At 35.3% G+C, this 17,152-nt stretch overlaps 1 protein-coding gene across 1 annotated transcript; it reads left to right on the top strand.

Annotated features, from left to right (window-relative positions):
- The first annotated feature begins 10,101 nt into the window (after positions 1-10,101).
- On the top strand, positions 10,102-16,177 carry LOC125670639 (eukaryotic translation initiation factor 4E-binding protein 1-like). Its single transcript, XM_048905932.2, has 3 exons — positions 10,102-11,339; positions 12,546-12,719; positions 14,893-16,177. The coding sequence occupies exons 1-3, from the start codon at positions 11,201-11,203 to the stop codon at positions 14,931-14,933; spliced, it is 354 nt and encodes a 117-aa protein (XP_048761889.1). The 5' UTR covers positions 10,102-11,200; the 3' UTR covers positions 14,934-16,177.
- The last annotated feature ends 975 nt before the right edge of the window (positions 16,178-17,152 follow it).

Below are 17,152 nucleotides of genomic sequence, written 5' to 3'. Positions count from 1 at the left end.
CGATTTATATTCTTACACTGTGATCTCGTAATTGCGTACGTCATGAAATTGTTATTTATATAAAATTAAGGATTATCTCCCTCATTCATAGCTCGTATCCTCAGACGAATTTGGCTCCAGTCTTTGGCACTCTGTTTTTCCTTTTAGTTCTTACAAGTTCATTGTTATTTCGGATTTCCAAAATTTCGGCTTGAGCATCACTGAAGAGACATTATTTGTCGAAATGCGCATCTGGTGTATCAAAATTGGTACCGTATAAGTTTTTCATTATTTATATAAAGCAAGTGTTCTTTGCTTTTGCGAAGCCAACAACTGGTAAGACAATCGGGCATTAGCATGAGTGTTAAAGTGCTGTGTACTCTGGAAGGTGGTGTCATAATGCAAGGTGGTTTTTTTTTTTTTTTTTTTTACTGTGTGGGTGTAAATACAAAATTAGAAGTAGTTGTCATATTGTAATTTTTGTATTTATCCTCGCATTAAGACAATGGTCTCATAACACATGTGAGTTATTGTGCCTTCCCAGCCCGTTTCTTGGCTGATTCTTCGTCCCTATCGATGTCGGCAGTACCCTGCCTGCTACTTGGCTGGTTCTTCGTCCCTCTCTGTGTCCGCTCCCTGGCTGGTTCTTCGTTCCTCTCCGTGTTGACAGTGACCTGGTTGATTCTTCGTTCCTCTCCGTGTTGACAGTGACCTGCCCGCTCCCTGGCTGGTTCTTCGTTCCTCTCCGTGTTGACAGTGACCTGCCCGCTCCCTGGCTGGTTCTTCGTTCCTCTCCGTGTTGACAGTGACCTGCCCGCTCCCTGGCTGGTTCTTCGTTCCTCTCCGTGTTGACAGTGACCTGGTTGATTCTTCGTTCCTCTCTGTGTTGACAGTGACCTGCCCGCTCCCTGGCTGGTTCTTCGTTCCTCTCCGTGTTGACAGTGACCTGCCCGCTCCCTGGCTGGTTCTTCGTTCCTCTCCGTGTTGACAGTGACCTGCCCGCTCCCTGGCTGGTTCTTCGTTCCTCTCCGTGTTGACAGTGACCTGGTTGATTCTTCGTTCCTCTCTGTGTTGACAGTGACCTGCCCGCTCCCTGGCTGGTTCTTCGTTCCTCTCCGTGTTGACAGTGACCTGTCCGCTCCTTGGCTGGTTCTTCGCCCCTCTCTGTGTTGACAGTGCTGATAATTTATGTAATTAGTGTAAATGCCCTCTCTTGTTGATATTGACATCTTTTAAAGGGGCATTAGCTGTCATTTTGTTATTAAGAATTAAATTCAATGAAAATTGTTCTATATTGATATATATTTCAGTATTTAATTATTTCATACACTTAATTTTCAATCTCGAAAGCAGGCACATGAATGTGTAATTTTGGTGATTAGATAAGTATTACATGTATCTTGCAAGATAATAATTCTTCCTTATATATTTCTGGCTATTGGTACTTACACCAAAAGTGGTTATCTAATGTAGTTTTATTAGGTCTCCTCTTGTATTTGTACAAAACAAATGTTTTTCTTAGTCATTAATATATATTCCTATGTCATTGAAAGATTTTGAGAGAGAAAGGTTGCCATCACTTTTACAGCTAATGCCCCTTTAAGTGGATAGCATGTTTAATTTATGATATAACTGATATAAAAGTGCCAGTCTATTTAAGAACCATTCAGATGGTGAATTTCCCCCAATAAATTCTCCCGCATATAGATGGCTAATTTCTCACGTTCTTGAGAAAAATCGAGACAAGCTACTGTCAAATTAGTTAATGTTACATGGTTTCAACAGTCTCGTTTAAAGTCAGCATTTCGCAAATTCTATGGCCGTTATAACGATCTAATTTGCAAATACAACCTATCATTAGGTTGAATGCTGTCTGACGAATTTCATGCCAGTTATTAGGCCGTTCTTTAACTTCTGATTTTGACTACAGATTACTCTGTTTACCTGATCGAAATAAAAGTAGTCATGACGGATATGACCGGTCGATAGATGCTTACTCCTCTTGGGCACCTGATCTCCCCTCTGGTGTGCCCAGGGGGTTCGTGTTTGTCCTCCCTTCAAGTTTGTATTCTTTAAGACTTATCAGACTATCTTTGATCCATTCCATTTTTATTCTATATTTACCATTTCTGTTATAAAATTGTTCATTTGTATTATCTAATTTTTCATTTGTATTGTATCCGAGAAATTGGTTTTTTTTATTTGTTATAGAGGATTTCATTGGTCAATTATCAAAAACGAGCGAGATGCTCGGTTACTCAGCTTATGTACAGGACTAGATAAACACGGGATTGACAAGCGAGGGGAAGTTCAGTAGAATCTACATATAACGATATAGTTCGTCAATACAACCTATCTTTGGGTCAAATGCTGTCTGACGTGTTTCATACCGATTGTTAGGCGATTCTTGGCACACTGATTTTAACTACGGATAATTCCGTTTACCTAATCAGGATATAGGGCTCACGGCGGGTGTTACCGGTCGACGGGGGATGCTTACTCCTCCTAGGCATCTTATTCCACTTCTGGTGTGTCCAGGGGTCCGTGTTTGCCCAACTATCTATTTTGTATTGCTTATGGGAGTTATGAGATTGATCACTGTTCGTTATCTTCATCTTTAATATAGGTAAACAATAGTTATGAAAAGATATGACCCAAGGCTTGATAATCGAACCATGATTTAAACCAATGAGATCCTAGGTAACAAATAAGAATAAACAATCCTCCGGATACAATACAAATAAAGAATTATACAATACAAATGAAAATTATGCAATGCAAAGGAAATTTTTTACAATATAAATAAGAAAATTGTACAACACAAATGAAAAATATACAATGCAAAATTTACAATACAAATAACAAAACTACACAATACAATTGGAAAATTTACAATACAACTGAAAAGTTATATAACGCCAATGGGAAATAGAAAATACAAATGGAAAGCATACAACACAAATGAAAACACATCAACACAAATGAAAACTTATACAATACAAATGAAAAATGTGCAAAACATGATTTTTAACAATACAACTGAAAAACTATACTACATACAAATGGAAAAGATTAAAATTTGCAACGTTTGATATGCCACAGAACACTGGCCGTTTTCTTCACGTTCAATATTGTATGATTTGAAATAATAATGAAAAAAAGTTTTAAATACTTGTATTCCAACATTATTTTGCTGTGAGATATGCTGTAGTTTATTTGAAAACAACTTGCAATGATTGATTGTATATTATTGAACGTCCCTCTCGAGAATTTTTCACTCCGCATATGGAGACGTCACCATTGCCGAGAGAAGGGCTGTAAAATTTGGGCCTACGTATTCACACCGACGCGTACAATGAGCAGTAAAGACGTAAAATATATATATATATAAACGTAATATTATTGTAATTATTTTCAAAAGTACCGGATTACACAATAGTTGGAAGGGGCTGTATTTTGCAGCGAGTTGACATATTACAAACGAAAACACTGTTGTTTTCTTTTACATCACAGCAAAATTCACACTTCTAAATCTGGTGCCAGATATTCTAGATGAGAAGCATTTATACTTTGAAGAAGGGTTACTTAAACTCTGTATATGAATAAAATTATTGATGTTAAGTTGATAAGTTGATGCATCTTTCCATTGTGATTTCAGTGGCGGAACCAGGATTTGTCAAATAAAAAAGAAGGGAGGAGAATGAGTTGTGGGAGGGATCAATGTTTGGAGACTTTTTAGGTTACTATCACTGGGTAATTTAAAAATGTTGAAAACCTGGTTAACTGTTTTCAGGGAATACCAGGTATGTCCAACTTTTCAATTTTTATACTAAATCTCAAAATGTACTGAAGCTAACATGCTCTTTTATAAATAAATATAATTTATCTACAAATGACACATTATAATTAAGCTTTATTTGTAATTCACGCATTACAACAGTCTAAATGAGGTTAATGAATATGTTGGGCCTTTAGCAATTATTGCACGTGATTGTGTTGGTGCCAATAGATATTGTTTTGCATTGCATTTAAAACTTGAGAACTCCGTTGTATATGGAGGTGTTGGGCGAATAAACCATAAACCACAATTTATCGGGAATTCCTACAGTTTTTGTGACGTACAATATTACATATAAAACCAGTAGTATTATAGGGTTATTGAACTTATATAGGTGAATATTGGCACGAGTTGGCTGTGAAAATGCACGAGCTTGCGAGTGCATTTTGACAGCCAACGAGTGCCAATATTCACCTATATAAGTTCAATAACCCTTTTATTATATAGCTAAAGTATTTAGTTGTTAAATTATATCCCTTTTCACTCAAACTACTCCAAAACAGACGAGAATTCATCAATATTGGCATCTAAGGTGAAGGTGTGCAATAACAGCATGCATTTCTTAACTGTTCAATATTTAACCCGTCATTAATGCATGAAGCAAACTGATTTTGTAAATGGGGACATCATAATTTATGTACAGTAAAACATTTGGCTTGAGTAAATATCAAATACCGCCTCTGTCAGATTCGGAGGACCGTCGTCTGCCATTTTGGCTTGTTTACGTCGTTACGGTAACGTCAATATTGAACGCTCATACTCGGAATGTTTCGGGCGCATACAATTTACGCAATGCAAAGTTAGCGTTCAATAAATTCTCAGGATATTGAACGCTAACATTCTCTAGATTTTACGCAGATTTTATAATAGACTATTTATTAGCTATATAATAATAAGGTTTATGTCTGTAGCCACTTACAAATGTGTAATATATTCGTTGTGAAGCAGACAGCGACACGGTTCCTGTCCAACGTTCTGATATTGGTGACCCGCTAAACCGTTGTATTGCTATTTTGAATTATAAGAAAATGGACAAACACAGGACTTGAATAAGTATGACATTTATTTCACAAATGCGTGTACTTTTTGTGCTTTCCTCTAAAATCACGCATTAGTCAACTGTCTTCGAAAGTAATTGCTACCATTTCCAATTTGATACATTTAAAAGAAAAATTCACAGTATTTGAAAACACATCTTTCTGTATAACGTTCTGTATAAAACAGCACAAAAATCAATACTTTCATTGTGCTGATTAAACAGAGAAACATAAAAGAAGGCGATTTATTCTCATTTTATGGACATTTTCAAAACATCTTCGCTTTCAAATGGTTTTCTGTATTTGTAGGTTTGTCGATGTGGATATATTAGTTCAAAATTCCTGGCTCTGTGGGTGAGGAACAAACGAAACCTCATTGGATCATATCATATAATATGTCGTCGTGTGTCACAAGATCTGTTAATATATGTAGGTGTTTTTATGAGCGCATTTCCCGGAAAAACGAGTAGGCCACTTGCGCATATGACATTTTAAGTGCAATGATATCAAAACAAATATCTTGAAGATCTTTCAGTGAATCTTCCTTAGATATGACCTCTCTTTGGATCAATTTTTTGTAGTTTATGTCATGTCCCCTAGCTAGTAGTTATTTGTCTTTGATATAAGTAGTTCCTGTGCCAATGGGATGAAACGGCAGCCGACGTCTGTTTCACCACATTCATTCTCTACCCAGAGTTCCGGCAGCGTCTCCATATGAGTGAAATATCCTCGAGAGGGACGTAAAACAATATTCAATCCGTGCGCAGAAGCTTGCGTAGAACGCCCTCTGGTGAGAGAAAACGCTGTGCACTGGTTCTGAGGTTCTTAAGTTTTGTCTCTGTTTGAAAATAACAGTCCGCTGTGAACAGTGCCCAATTTCATAAATCCTATAAAAATACTAACTTGAGAGTAGGGCAAACACGGACCATCGGAAACATCAGAGGCGAGATCGGATGAGTAAGCATTCCCTGTTGACCGGCTACATCTGCCATGAGCCCTTGACCAGGTAAACGGAGTAATCATTATGTAAAGAACGGCACGAAACACGTCAGAGCGCATTGGACCTAACGACAGGTTGTGTTTGCAAGCAAAAGAAAAAAAGGATCAATGTAACGACCACAGAATTTGCAAAATGCTGACTTTAAACGACACTGTTAAAACAACAGGGTTTTGACACAATCTGGGCAAACTTGTGTTTATAGTATAATCCCATATTATAATATATACACAAGTTTGCTCAGATTGTGTCAAAACCTCTGAGGTTGAAACCCCTGTAACATTATTAACATATTTGACAGTAGCCTGTCTTAGTTTAAAATTTGATCATACGCGAAACTTGTTCTCGTATTGAATCAGTTGAGAGATATTAACACTATTTGCAGGTGATAATGGAATATTGCTACTTTTAAAATACTGGAAGTTGACGATGGAATCATAGTTCAAATGCTGTTGGTTATTCTTCGGGTTTGTAATTCTTGCCTTGACGTCAAGAATACATGCATTATGTAACAAACTACACGAATTACGCAACTTCCGAGATATCAGCTCTTCTGTGATGGAGGTACGTTCAGTATTCTGTCGAACGCTTGGGTGGGTACAAGATGTCTACACGTAGTCCTATATATATTATAGACTAGCTATGTAAATAATTAAGGATAAAAGTTATGAAAGCGTAAATTTTGTTTATATCAGCCGTTGGTATGCATTAAACTGACCATATCAAGAATAATATTTGTTTGGATTATGCCATTAAATATATTTAATTGTTTTTATTTCCTCTTCCGCACCCGTGAGTGATATTTTAATCAAATAAAAATTGTGATTGCAGTGTTGTAAAAAGTTATCTACCCTTTGTGAAGAGTCCAAGACAGCTAGGCCAGGGCCAAATCAAAGCTTGAATATCCGAGGAAATCGTTCCTTTTATGTCTACGTAAAAATGTTTAAGCCCTAATGTGACTTTGCATAAGCATGGTTCAACGTAGAAAAAATTAATATTGTTTAATTTAATCAATGATCAAAGAAAATACATATGTTCTCACCTTTTTAAAGATGTCAAACATACATAAACAGAAAATCGCACATTTTCCGTTTTACAGCTTTTTTAAAAATTACATAAAAGCTGGTTGAACTGACAATTTTTTTTTAATTTGAACAATTTAAACACCTACGTTATAAGTAAATATGAATAAATTGTGGATTCAGGACATCATTGTATAATAGACATACCTACAGTAGAGGGAATACAGCATAGGAGTGAGTGTAATAATAGACATATCTACAGTAGAGGGAATGCAGCATAGGAGTGAGTGTAATAATAGACATATCTACAGTAGAGGGAATGCAGCATAGGAGTGAGTGTAATAATAGACATATCTACAGTAGAGGGAATGCAGCATAGGAGTGACTGTGCTTGACAACCTTTAAATGATTTTTCATATAGAAAAAAAAATATTATAATTTTTTCAGTATCAAATACATGTAGTTTACAACTTTTTAAAATTGTACTTAGTTAATAAAGTCTCTACAAAAGCTATATGCTATCATGCACAACGTTGTACTTAGTTAATAAAGTCTCTACAAAAGCTATATGCTATCATGCACAACGTTTAAAAAAAAAATTGAAAAAAGGACCTACATGTACGATGTCTATGGAGCCGAATTAACATAAACTCAAATAATTGAAGACATCTTCAGTTATTTGAAGATATCATCAATTCATTTGATGCGCACAACAATTGAATTAAAGATCTCTTCAAATAATTAATGATATCTTCAATTCTGAATTATTGCGCGCATTAATTGAATTGATGACAGCATTAATTCTTCAGCTGAATTGATGCGCGCTTTAATTGAATTAATGATCTCTTCAAATGAATTAATGATATCAACAATTGAAGAGAGCAATAATTGATATAATGCGCGCATTAAATCAATTGATGAGAGCAATAATTGAATTGATGCGCGCATTAATTCAGTTATTGCTCTCTTCAATTGAATTAATGATATTTTTAATTCATTTGAAGAGAGCAATAATTCTTTTAGAGAGAGCAACTATATAATTAAAGGTATCTTCAATTCAACATATCCACAATTGAATTAATGATATCTTTAATTGAATTGTTGCTCTCTTTAAAAGAATTCCTTATACAAAAGCATTATAAATGATTTAAAGATATCTTCAATTGAATTAAAGAGATCATCAAATTATTTATACCGAGCTCTGAATTAATTATTACGAACAATATTTCTACTAAATTGATGCTTTCATCATTAGCGCGCATCAAATCTATTATTGCTCTCATTAATTCAATTAATGCGCGCACCAATTGAATTGAAGAGAGCAATAATTGAATTAATGCGGCCATTAAATCAATTATTGCTCTCATTAATTCAATTGATGAGCGCATTATTTCAATTGATGAGAGCAATAATTGAATTGAAGCGCGCATTAATTCATTTGATGAGAGCAATAATTTATTTAATGCACGCATTAATTCAATTAAAGAGAGCAATAATTGAATTGATGATATCTTCAAATAAATGAAGATATCTTCAATTATTTGAGTTTATGTTAATTTGGCGCTCCATAGACGTCACTTAAGGATAAAACTGCTTTAAATGGACGTAGAACTACCCAAATATTTGACCGTTTTCTATATATATATATATAGAGAGAGAGAGAGAGAGAGAGAGAGAGAGATTATTTACCATTTGTAAGACTTACATACGTCTTTGTTTTACCGAGTTCCTTGGTTTATATTACCGGTATTGGTCTAAGGTTAATAGGCAGGCAAAAGAAATGCGTACCTTTCACAGAATTTCACGTTCTGGGTCTTAGGGCATATAATGATATGTTGATATGTGAATTCAGAGATGGAAAAATATACTAAGGAATGAACAGAAATGTAATATGTAACTTAAATGAAATAGGAGATGAATTTCATTACTTATATTCACACACACCATTCCTCCCAAAGGTAAATTTAACGCAAATTACCGTTGTCAAAAAATAGATATACATATATATATATAAATGCGAGGGGAGGGGCTTTCACTCACCTTTGGATGATTTAAGTAGCTATATAGATCGACAAAAGAGAGAGAGGGAGATTTTCCAAATTAGGGTCCAATATTGTTACTTTGTTTATAAACATATTTTAATACCAGCACCTGTAATATAGTACAATGCATTCACAGCTTTTCAGAACCTTTAAACTCTATAATACTGTACAGAACAAGTACGAATTTACATTAAATAAATGAAGAAAAAAACACCCCAAAACAACACCAGCTTGAGTTGCTACTGCACAAATATCAATATTTACTTAGGTTTGAGTAGTGTTAATCACGCAGAAGACACCACAGCGTCTTCCATATCTGCTTCGTACTCAGATATTTTATTGAACACCCATTATTACCTGCATATGGTGTTTATGTCTCTCAACTGATTTGATACACAAGAGCTTGTTATGAGTATAACCAGTTTTTAAATCGAGGCAGGCTACTCACAATTTGATATAACAGGGGTTTCAACAGCTTCGTTTAAAAAGTTAGCAATTCGCAAATTCTATGGTCGTTATAACGATCTAGTTTGCCAATACATCCTGTCATTGGGTTATATATGCTGTCTGGCGTGTTTCATACCAATTGTTAGGCCGTTCTTTATACACTGATTTTGACTACGGATTACTCCGTTTACCTGATCAAGATATAGGGTTCACGGCTGGTATGATCGGTCGACAGGGGATGCTTACTCCCCCTAGGCACCTGATCCCACCTCTGGCCCATATGTCCAGGGCTCCGTGGATTATAAAGCGTAAACTGACCCAAGCCAGGTTATACTCGTATAACTTGCCCCAGAATTAAAGTCATTCCTTAAATAACTTAAAGTTAAAGAGATATCTCTTTCAGAAAATGTAATAGAGATATATCTTGAAGTTGATGACCCTAATAAATTAACTACAATGGTTACTCCCGTCTATGACCTTCGCCTTTAATTGTATGACGTAATAATTAAGTGCACATGATCAAAATGGCTGAAGATGTAGAGAAGGTTGTCTCTACGATGTTGAGCAGTAGATCTAGTTGATTTGTTTGACAAGGTGAATAAAGATAGTATACATGTTCAAGTTTGTATTTTTCATTCATTCATTCATTATTATAATTATTATCATTACTATCATTATTATTATTCTAAATTTATATAGCGCTTTATTTAATTCAGTAACCGTGCACAATTAGGGCCTAACCTATTAAAGTGTTTTACATGTAAAACAAAATAAAACCAAAGAACAATAAATGCATAATGAAAAAAAGACATAAAATAATATTAAACTGTAGTAGGAAAAACTGTTTAATGTGTTTGTTTGTTTTGTTGTTGTTGTTTTTTAAAAAGATAACTGTAAACATGAATACCAAATTAAATGCAAGTTTAAAAAGATATGTTTTATGTAAATCTTTAAAAGCAGCTAATGAATCTAATTCATAAATGCCAAACGTGCAAATGCCTGCATCTCGTCTCTTCAAACTTCTGGTATGCAACACAATTTTGGTGCACTTCCGCTTTGGGGAGCATTCCATGTGCATTTAAAAATGATTTTTGAAAATTAATAGAGACAAATATATCTATCTTGAACTAAGAAATCTTACATTTAGAATCTTATAATGACATATCTAAAAGTGAAATAGATATCTCTTAAATAACTTAAAGAGAGGTCTTGATGTTAAAAAGATATCTCTCAAAGTCAAAGGGATATCTCTTTAAGTGAAAGAGATATCCCTCAAACTAAGAAAGATATCTTACTTTAATTAACTTTAGAACGGCTTGCCACATGATTTTCGCGTTATCACCCTACCAAAAAAAAAAAAAAAAAAGGCTAAAAAATCCGTTTGTCTGGAATGAAACTTCGCCAAACAAATAATACATCACACAGTGCTACAATGCTACGAGCATAGTCTTTGAGTATCAAGTAGAAGCGGGGGTGGGACCAGACTATATATAGTTAGTCTTCAAGAAAAAAGGGCCATCTTGAATATTCATAATTTAGATACTGGTTACATTCATTAGAAAAAAGTAACTTTGATTTTGACACTTATTTATATGCTAGCCATAGAATATGAATATGAACAGATGTTAGTTTAACCTTAACAATTTCCCATTTTAATACAACCCCCTAAGCACAAGATCTCGAAGGGGAAGTTGAAATAACGTCATCCAGACCATGTGACAGTGTGTTGTGGTTGGAACATAAACAGGGAAAGTTGAAGAAGTGTATGCTGAATTTAACGAGACTGTCAACAGCTGGCAAGAAGCTCTTTTAGGAAATAAATAAATTTTGCAAATATAATGTCATCCCAAGGCTCGCCACAACAGCTATTTTCAGGCCGGGATATTCCTAGAAGAGTGGTTTTAAACGATATAGCTCAACTACCTCATGATTACAGTACAACACCAGGAGGGTCCATTTTCTCGACGACACCTGGAGGTAGAGCTAATTACATTTGTCTTTATACCTGTATTTAATTTGCATGATATTTTTTGCATGTTCAAAAAGTTTATGCATGCTGTTATACAATGTTTTTTTGTTTTGCGTTGTAAACAACACGATTCTTGTTTTCAATATGGCTGACATAACCACGTGATATTTGTTTTTTTCATGGCAAAACACAGGATTAAATAGCATTGAATGTCTTTATTTATTACGATTTAATAGCTGATTATGCCATCAAACAGAAATAGTGATTTGAAACATTGAAAGTTTTTGCATTACGAACAAGCGCTGAGGACCATGTGCTCCATGCCGTGCACACCTGTGACGTCATATTGTTTTGTTGCTGAAGTACGGACAGTGCTAATCTTTTTAATTGTCATATCTCTGTTACACCTTTTCTGTGACATAATATGGCGTGCATTTCTTTGTCAATATGCTCCAGGCGTAGAATGTGTGTCAAGTGACCAACATGTCATTTCAGTGAGAGAGTGCTAATTGCTGTCTGGTAATTGTGTAACCCATTCTATTGATGCATGCAATCTTTTCATGACCCAGATATTTATTATTAATGTGCCAGACAGAGATTTATTAAAAATAAATATAATTTTAAAGAAAATCCTAACGGCGGAAGTCTTTGAAATTTGACGCATTAAAAATTTAGGTGACCCGATGAGATTGAGTGGCCGAGTAAATATTGACATATTCTGGTCGGGTCGGGGTGTCATGCACTCCCGAGGCATGTTATATTTAGCAATATGCAGCCGTTGACCTCATTCTAGGCCTAATAGTGTCAGCAAAACTTTTTCTGTCAATGCTCATTAGATTGTTACGCGCAAACAAAAGGCTGATGCAATCACTGTAGATAAAGTTTAGTATCAGAGATGTGTTCCTTGAACGGCTTTGATATTTATTGTTATTGGATAAGGCACTATAAATAAGTATATATGACTAATAATACAGCTGATGAAACTGTTTTAAAGCATTTATAAAGGTTATTTTCAACAAATATGATCTTTAGTAAATTTGCTCTACAATATGAAATGTGTAAGTGAATCCTTCTTTCTTTCTTTTTGTTTGTTTCCAAGATCAACGGAGACCTGCAAACTAAAGATCCTTGACTTTATGAGTCATGTTTTTTATAATATGATGAATCAAGCAATTTCAAATATGTGTGTATATAATATAACATTCTGATTACAGGCACGAAGATATTTTATGAAAGGTCATTTTTACTTCAATGTCGAAACTCACCATTGACAAAAAGTCCCCCTCCCAACATGGCCAAGATCCCTGGGGTCACAGTTCCGGGGAGAGTGGACGCCCCCAAGGAGAATGGGACGGAAGTCATCAATGATGAAAATCAAAAGAAGAAAGGTAAAACTTGCAGAATCACCTTAAAGTAATTAGTTAAGGTGTTCTTATTATCAATAAGCAGTGGGGGAAAGTTCAAAACTATTCTGTTGTCTACAAAATATGGTGGACATGTAAGGATTGTTTCGTCTGTCCATCTGGATGAAGTCACATTTATGTACTTAGTATCCACAATGCTGGGAAGTTCTTGGTATAGTTTGAAACACAGGGGCTAAGCCCGTTTTGGGCCCGAACTCTGTGATACCATAAATATAGAAAGGGGTCTAACTCTGACACAGATAAAAAACTAACCACTAGTCACTGGTTCTTAAAATAACTTGAAATTTGGCATGCAAGTAGTTAAAACATTAACCTATGCAAGGAAAACGACAAATTACGCATAGCTTACCTAGTTTAACTTTAAGATTTTTTAGGCATTGGAAGCGAGTGGTTAGTTTTTTATCTGTGTCAGAGTTAGACCCCTTTCTATATTTATGGTATCACAGAGTTTGGGCCCCAAACGGGCTTAGCCCCTGTGGTTTGAAACACAATTGTCCCTATCAACAACAGCATGAAGAGGGTAAGGAAATCCAATTTCCTTACATGTGCAGTTACATGACACAAAGTAAATTTATTGAAGGGAATCCACATTACATTGGTTTTATACGTTTGATTACAATGGTAGAAATACCACGTAGAGGAGAAGCTGTAAGCTCAAATGAGCTTTCCTGATCACCGGTTGTCCATCGTTCATCTGTCTATCTATAAACTTCACACATTTTAGACATCTCCAGAACCACAGGGCCAATAGCAACCAAACTTGCCATAAAGCGTCCTTGGGTAAAGGGGGATTCAAAATTGTTGAAATGAATGGTCATACACTTTTCAAAGGAGAGATAATTTTAAAAAAAATATATTTTTAAGAATAGCAGGGCCACACTTTTTCATATCAAGGTGCAAAGTATTGCAGATGTTTTCAATTCAGATGTCCTATTTCATGAACACTGGGATTAAGATGGGACCTTAATCAGGGATGAAATTTTACATGATACATGAATGTGGGGGGGGGGGGATCTTTTAAATTCTACCCCAGAACAGGGAGGTCATGTTAGTCATTGATTTTTAGACATCCCCTTGTTATGTGGATTTAAGTTCAGTTAAGTCACAAACCCATGCAATCGTAACTACTCGGCTATTTCCGTAACCGCAAATGAACCTCGTATGTGGATCGACGCCATCAGAGTTGGTTGTTACGTATACATAAACGTAACTTTGACGTCACAGTCGTACGTTACACTATGAAACGTGAACTTTCAAATGCATCTAAGATATTATACACATCTAAGGTATTGTACCACTATCAATTTCCACTTGCATGTTATGTATTAGAGTGAATAAGACGTTAATGATACCAAAACTGAATCTGTGGTGAAAATATAAATAACATATTATTCAGGGATTCGGTTCTGGCCTTTTAACTCTCATCCACGGGCGCGCTTCCGGCGAAGAAATGCATCGATTTGATGCAATTTTTGCGCCGATCCACGTCCGAGTCTTCTTACCGGTTACGGAAAAAGACGAGCGCGTGATCCGATTGAAACCCATGCGGCTTGGTTGGGGTCATAATATGGGATCAAAAATTTGTCATTGGATTAAAGAGAGTAATGATCTTGAATTCTTCTGAAGAACAGCAGGGTCAAGGTGACTCAGGTGAGCATTGTGGTCCACGGGCCTCTTGTTCACCACATCACAGTTTTTCTGTTTCTGTCTGTTCGAAATATTTTTACTGCATAAAAATTGTTAGTTTATTCTTATGAATGTTTATGATCGCACACACCAAACTTTCCATACAGACGCCTGGCAAGCACAGGGAATTTCATTAGATAGTGAACTGAATTTAAACTGTTGTAACTCAAACAGAATTCATTTCAAAGTAGGATTAAGGATGAATGTCTCTATAATTGTAAACTTTATTTAGTTCTGTGCAATTAACCATAAAGTGTTATAACTACCCCCCCCCCCCTCCCCAAGAAAAAAAAAGAGAAAATGTGTTAGATGAATAATTTCTTTATTTTAAAGAACTTCCAAAGCCTTTAGGAGGTATTTCTAGTTAGCCATGTCATTGAAAATCAAGATTAAAATAATTGATGAACATACTAAGTGACAATTCTGAATAGATTATTTTTTTTCTTTTCAGATGGCCACGAGGAGCAGCCTCAGTTTGAGATGGACATCTAGGTGCACACTACCCATAATGCCTTTCAGTTTTCAATAGGACTGTACTTTTATTTTTCAGAGGAAGTTATTGTAAAAACCTATAGCGACTAAGTCATATTTCGTAATGGACATGTTTATATAGCATTATTTTCGAGTCAGTACCTCCTATGTATTTTTAATTACGTTGTAGTTTTTTACGAGACAGAAAATCCAGACTTCCCAGCTGTATAAACTATTATGTGTATTCATTGCATGTTTTCAGTCTATTGTCGTTGAGGTTTTTTTGGGTGCTACTAAGCAATGTTTTCAGATTACAAACTGTAATTTGGTGCAAAGTAGAAAAACAGCCAAAGAGATTACACTGTGTGAAGATTTTTTTTTTTGTATTCTCTAAAAATTTGGCTGGATTATGTTCATGTCATAATGCAGTACTTGTATGTACATGTACTTTATTTTATATTCGTAATTTTGCAAAAAACTTTGTACAGTTCTTTTGTATGTTTGTTTAGGTTGAACTTTGAACATCTTGTTAACTGCTTTGTAATGTAGTTAATATGTTAAACATGTTACTGTACAATTGCGGGTTTCATGAGAATGATCCGTCCTTGAAATTAAAGAATTTTGGATATTTTCCTCGACTTTAAACTTCCTGTATTGTCTGAAAACTCTAATGAGTAACATTTTGATTCTAATGTGAAAGAAGATCTCAAGAGATAGGGGTGGAAACTATCCAAAATTAGGCAAACTGATGGAATATTTCATGTATTTCTGTGTATATGTAATTAATGAATTTAAGAATGGAATTACGAGAAATTGTTTCGAAGGATTTATTTTCAATTGTGAAATCAGAAAGCCAGTGTATTGATCTGTTAATGTTTCAGTTGTATGTTTTGATAGTGACACATTTTCAGCTTGATCTCTTCATCCCAATTGTTTTTGGACTTGAAGATGCTGTAGGACTTTCAAGTTTAAAAAACTCTGACAGTTTTTGTTACAGGATATTTTGTGACTAATGCTTGCATTTTTTGGTGCATATTTTGTTGGATTTTGTCTGTACCTCATGACAGACTAGCTGATTGTGAAGATCTGGGTAACATTCCATGCTAAGCGATGATGTCTTTGAATGTAAAAAAAAAAATGAGATAGGGCAGCAGTATTCCAGGGGTCGTGTCCAAGCTTTCGTGGATTATGCAGGAGTTACAGTTTTCCTCTGTAAACAAAAGTCAGTATCAAATTTGTCGTTATTAAAAATTTTGGAAAATGTTTTTACAGTCTTTTTTATTCGACATCTTTCCACGACACATCAACACTGGTTTCATATTCTTCATCATGATACTCCAATTATCATGTCTATTCAACCTCCAAAAGGAGGTGTGTCACAGCCCCAAACTAGGTCATGTTGACCTCATTTGGAAATCATTAAGTATGCACAGTGAAACTATTTCCAGATTGGATCTTGTTTACCACAAATCCAAGGATGATCAAATCCTGTCTGTCCCAGTGAATGCATCTTTGTGTGGTATGTGAATGCATCTTTGTGTGGTATGTGAATGCATCTTTGTGTGGTATGTGGTATGCATCTCAAAAGGAGGACACAACTTTAATTGGAATTCATGACCAACCTGTCATTCTTGCATTCCTACATTCCCTCCCAATTCATTTCCAGCATCTGTGCCAGTCCAGGGTTTCCAATCCAAACTCTAGTCTGCTCTCTTGTAGAGTTCAGATAAGAAACCCTTGGCTTGCAAAGATGCATTTTCAGGGGATAAAAATCTTCAGATTCATTTTGTCTAGTGCAGATTAAAGTTGCTTAAATCCATTACCGCTGGGGCAAAAATAGGAATTCTAAGAGTTTTATAAATGCTTATACATGTACATGTATGAAGAATCTCTAGAGGGGCAAAAAAATATTGCAAGCTTTTCTGAACTACAAAGGCAGAATTTGTTGTGTGGGAATGTAATCCATTTTGCCCTAACAAAGGACATTCTCTTACCAGAGGGTGTGTTACACAAGCTTCAGATATGAGGTGTGTACGGAACTTTGGGTACAGAATGAACAAAGGAGGCAGGGCAAAGTTTCACACTCTTCTGTGTCCCAAACTTCCAAGTTATTGTCTTTATAGCAAGTTGACACAAAATTGTGTTTCATGAGGAACTTATTGAAAATGCTTTAACCATAAGTAAACGAGATACATTTTTACCGTACCGGGATTAATAGCTGGAGCTATTGTCATGCCCCT

The sequence above is a fragment of the Ostrea edulis genome, chromosome 4 (assembly GCF_947568905.1).
Source record: "Ostrea edulis chromosome 4, xbOstEdul1.1, whole genome shotgun sequence".
NCBI classification, from domain to species: domain Eukaryota; kingdom Metazoa; phylum Mollusca; class Bivalvia; order Ostreida; family Ostreidae; genus Ostrea; species Ostrea edulis.
The sequence above is the reverse complement of the archived record's forward strand: the minus strand, read 5'-3'. Positions and strand labels throughout refer to the sequence as shown.

Bases quoted from the DNA above. Each gene is read 5' to 3' on its own strand.
- LOC125670639 (XM_048905932.2), top strand. From the start codon at position 11,201: ATGTCATCCCAAGGCTCGCCACAACAGCTATTTTCAGGCCGGGATATT. The intron at 11,340-12,545 runs GTAGAGCTAATT...TTCTGATTACAG, and splicing joins TTTCTCGACGACACCTGGAG to GCACGAAGATATTTTATGAA. The intron at 12,720-14,892 runs GTAAAACTTGCA...TTTTCTTTTCAG, and splicing joins TGAAAATCAAAAGAAGAAAG to ATGGCCACGAGGAGCAGCCT.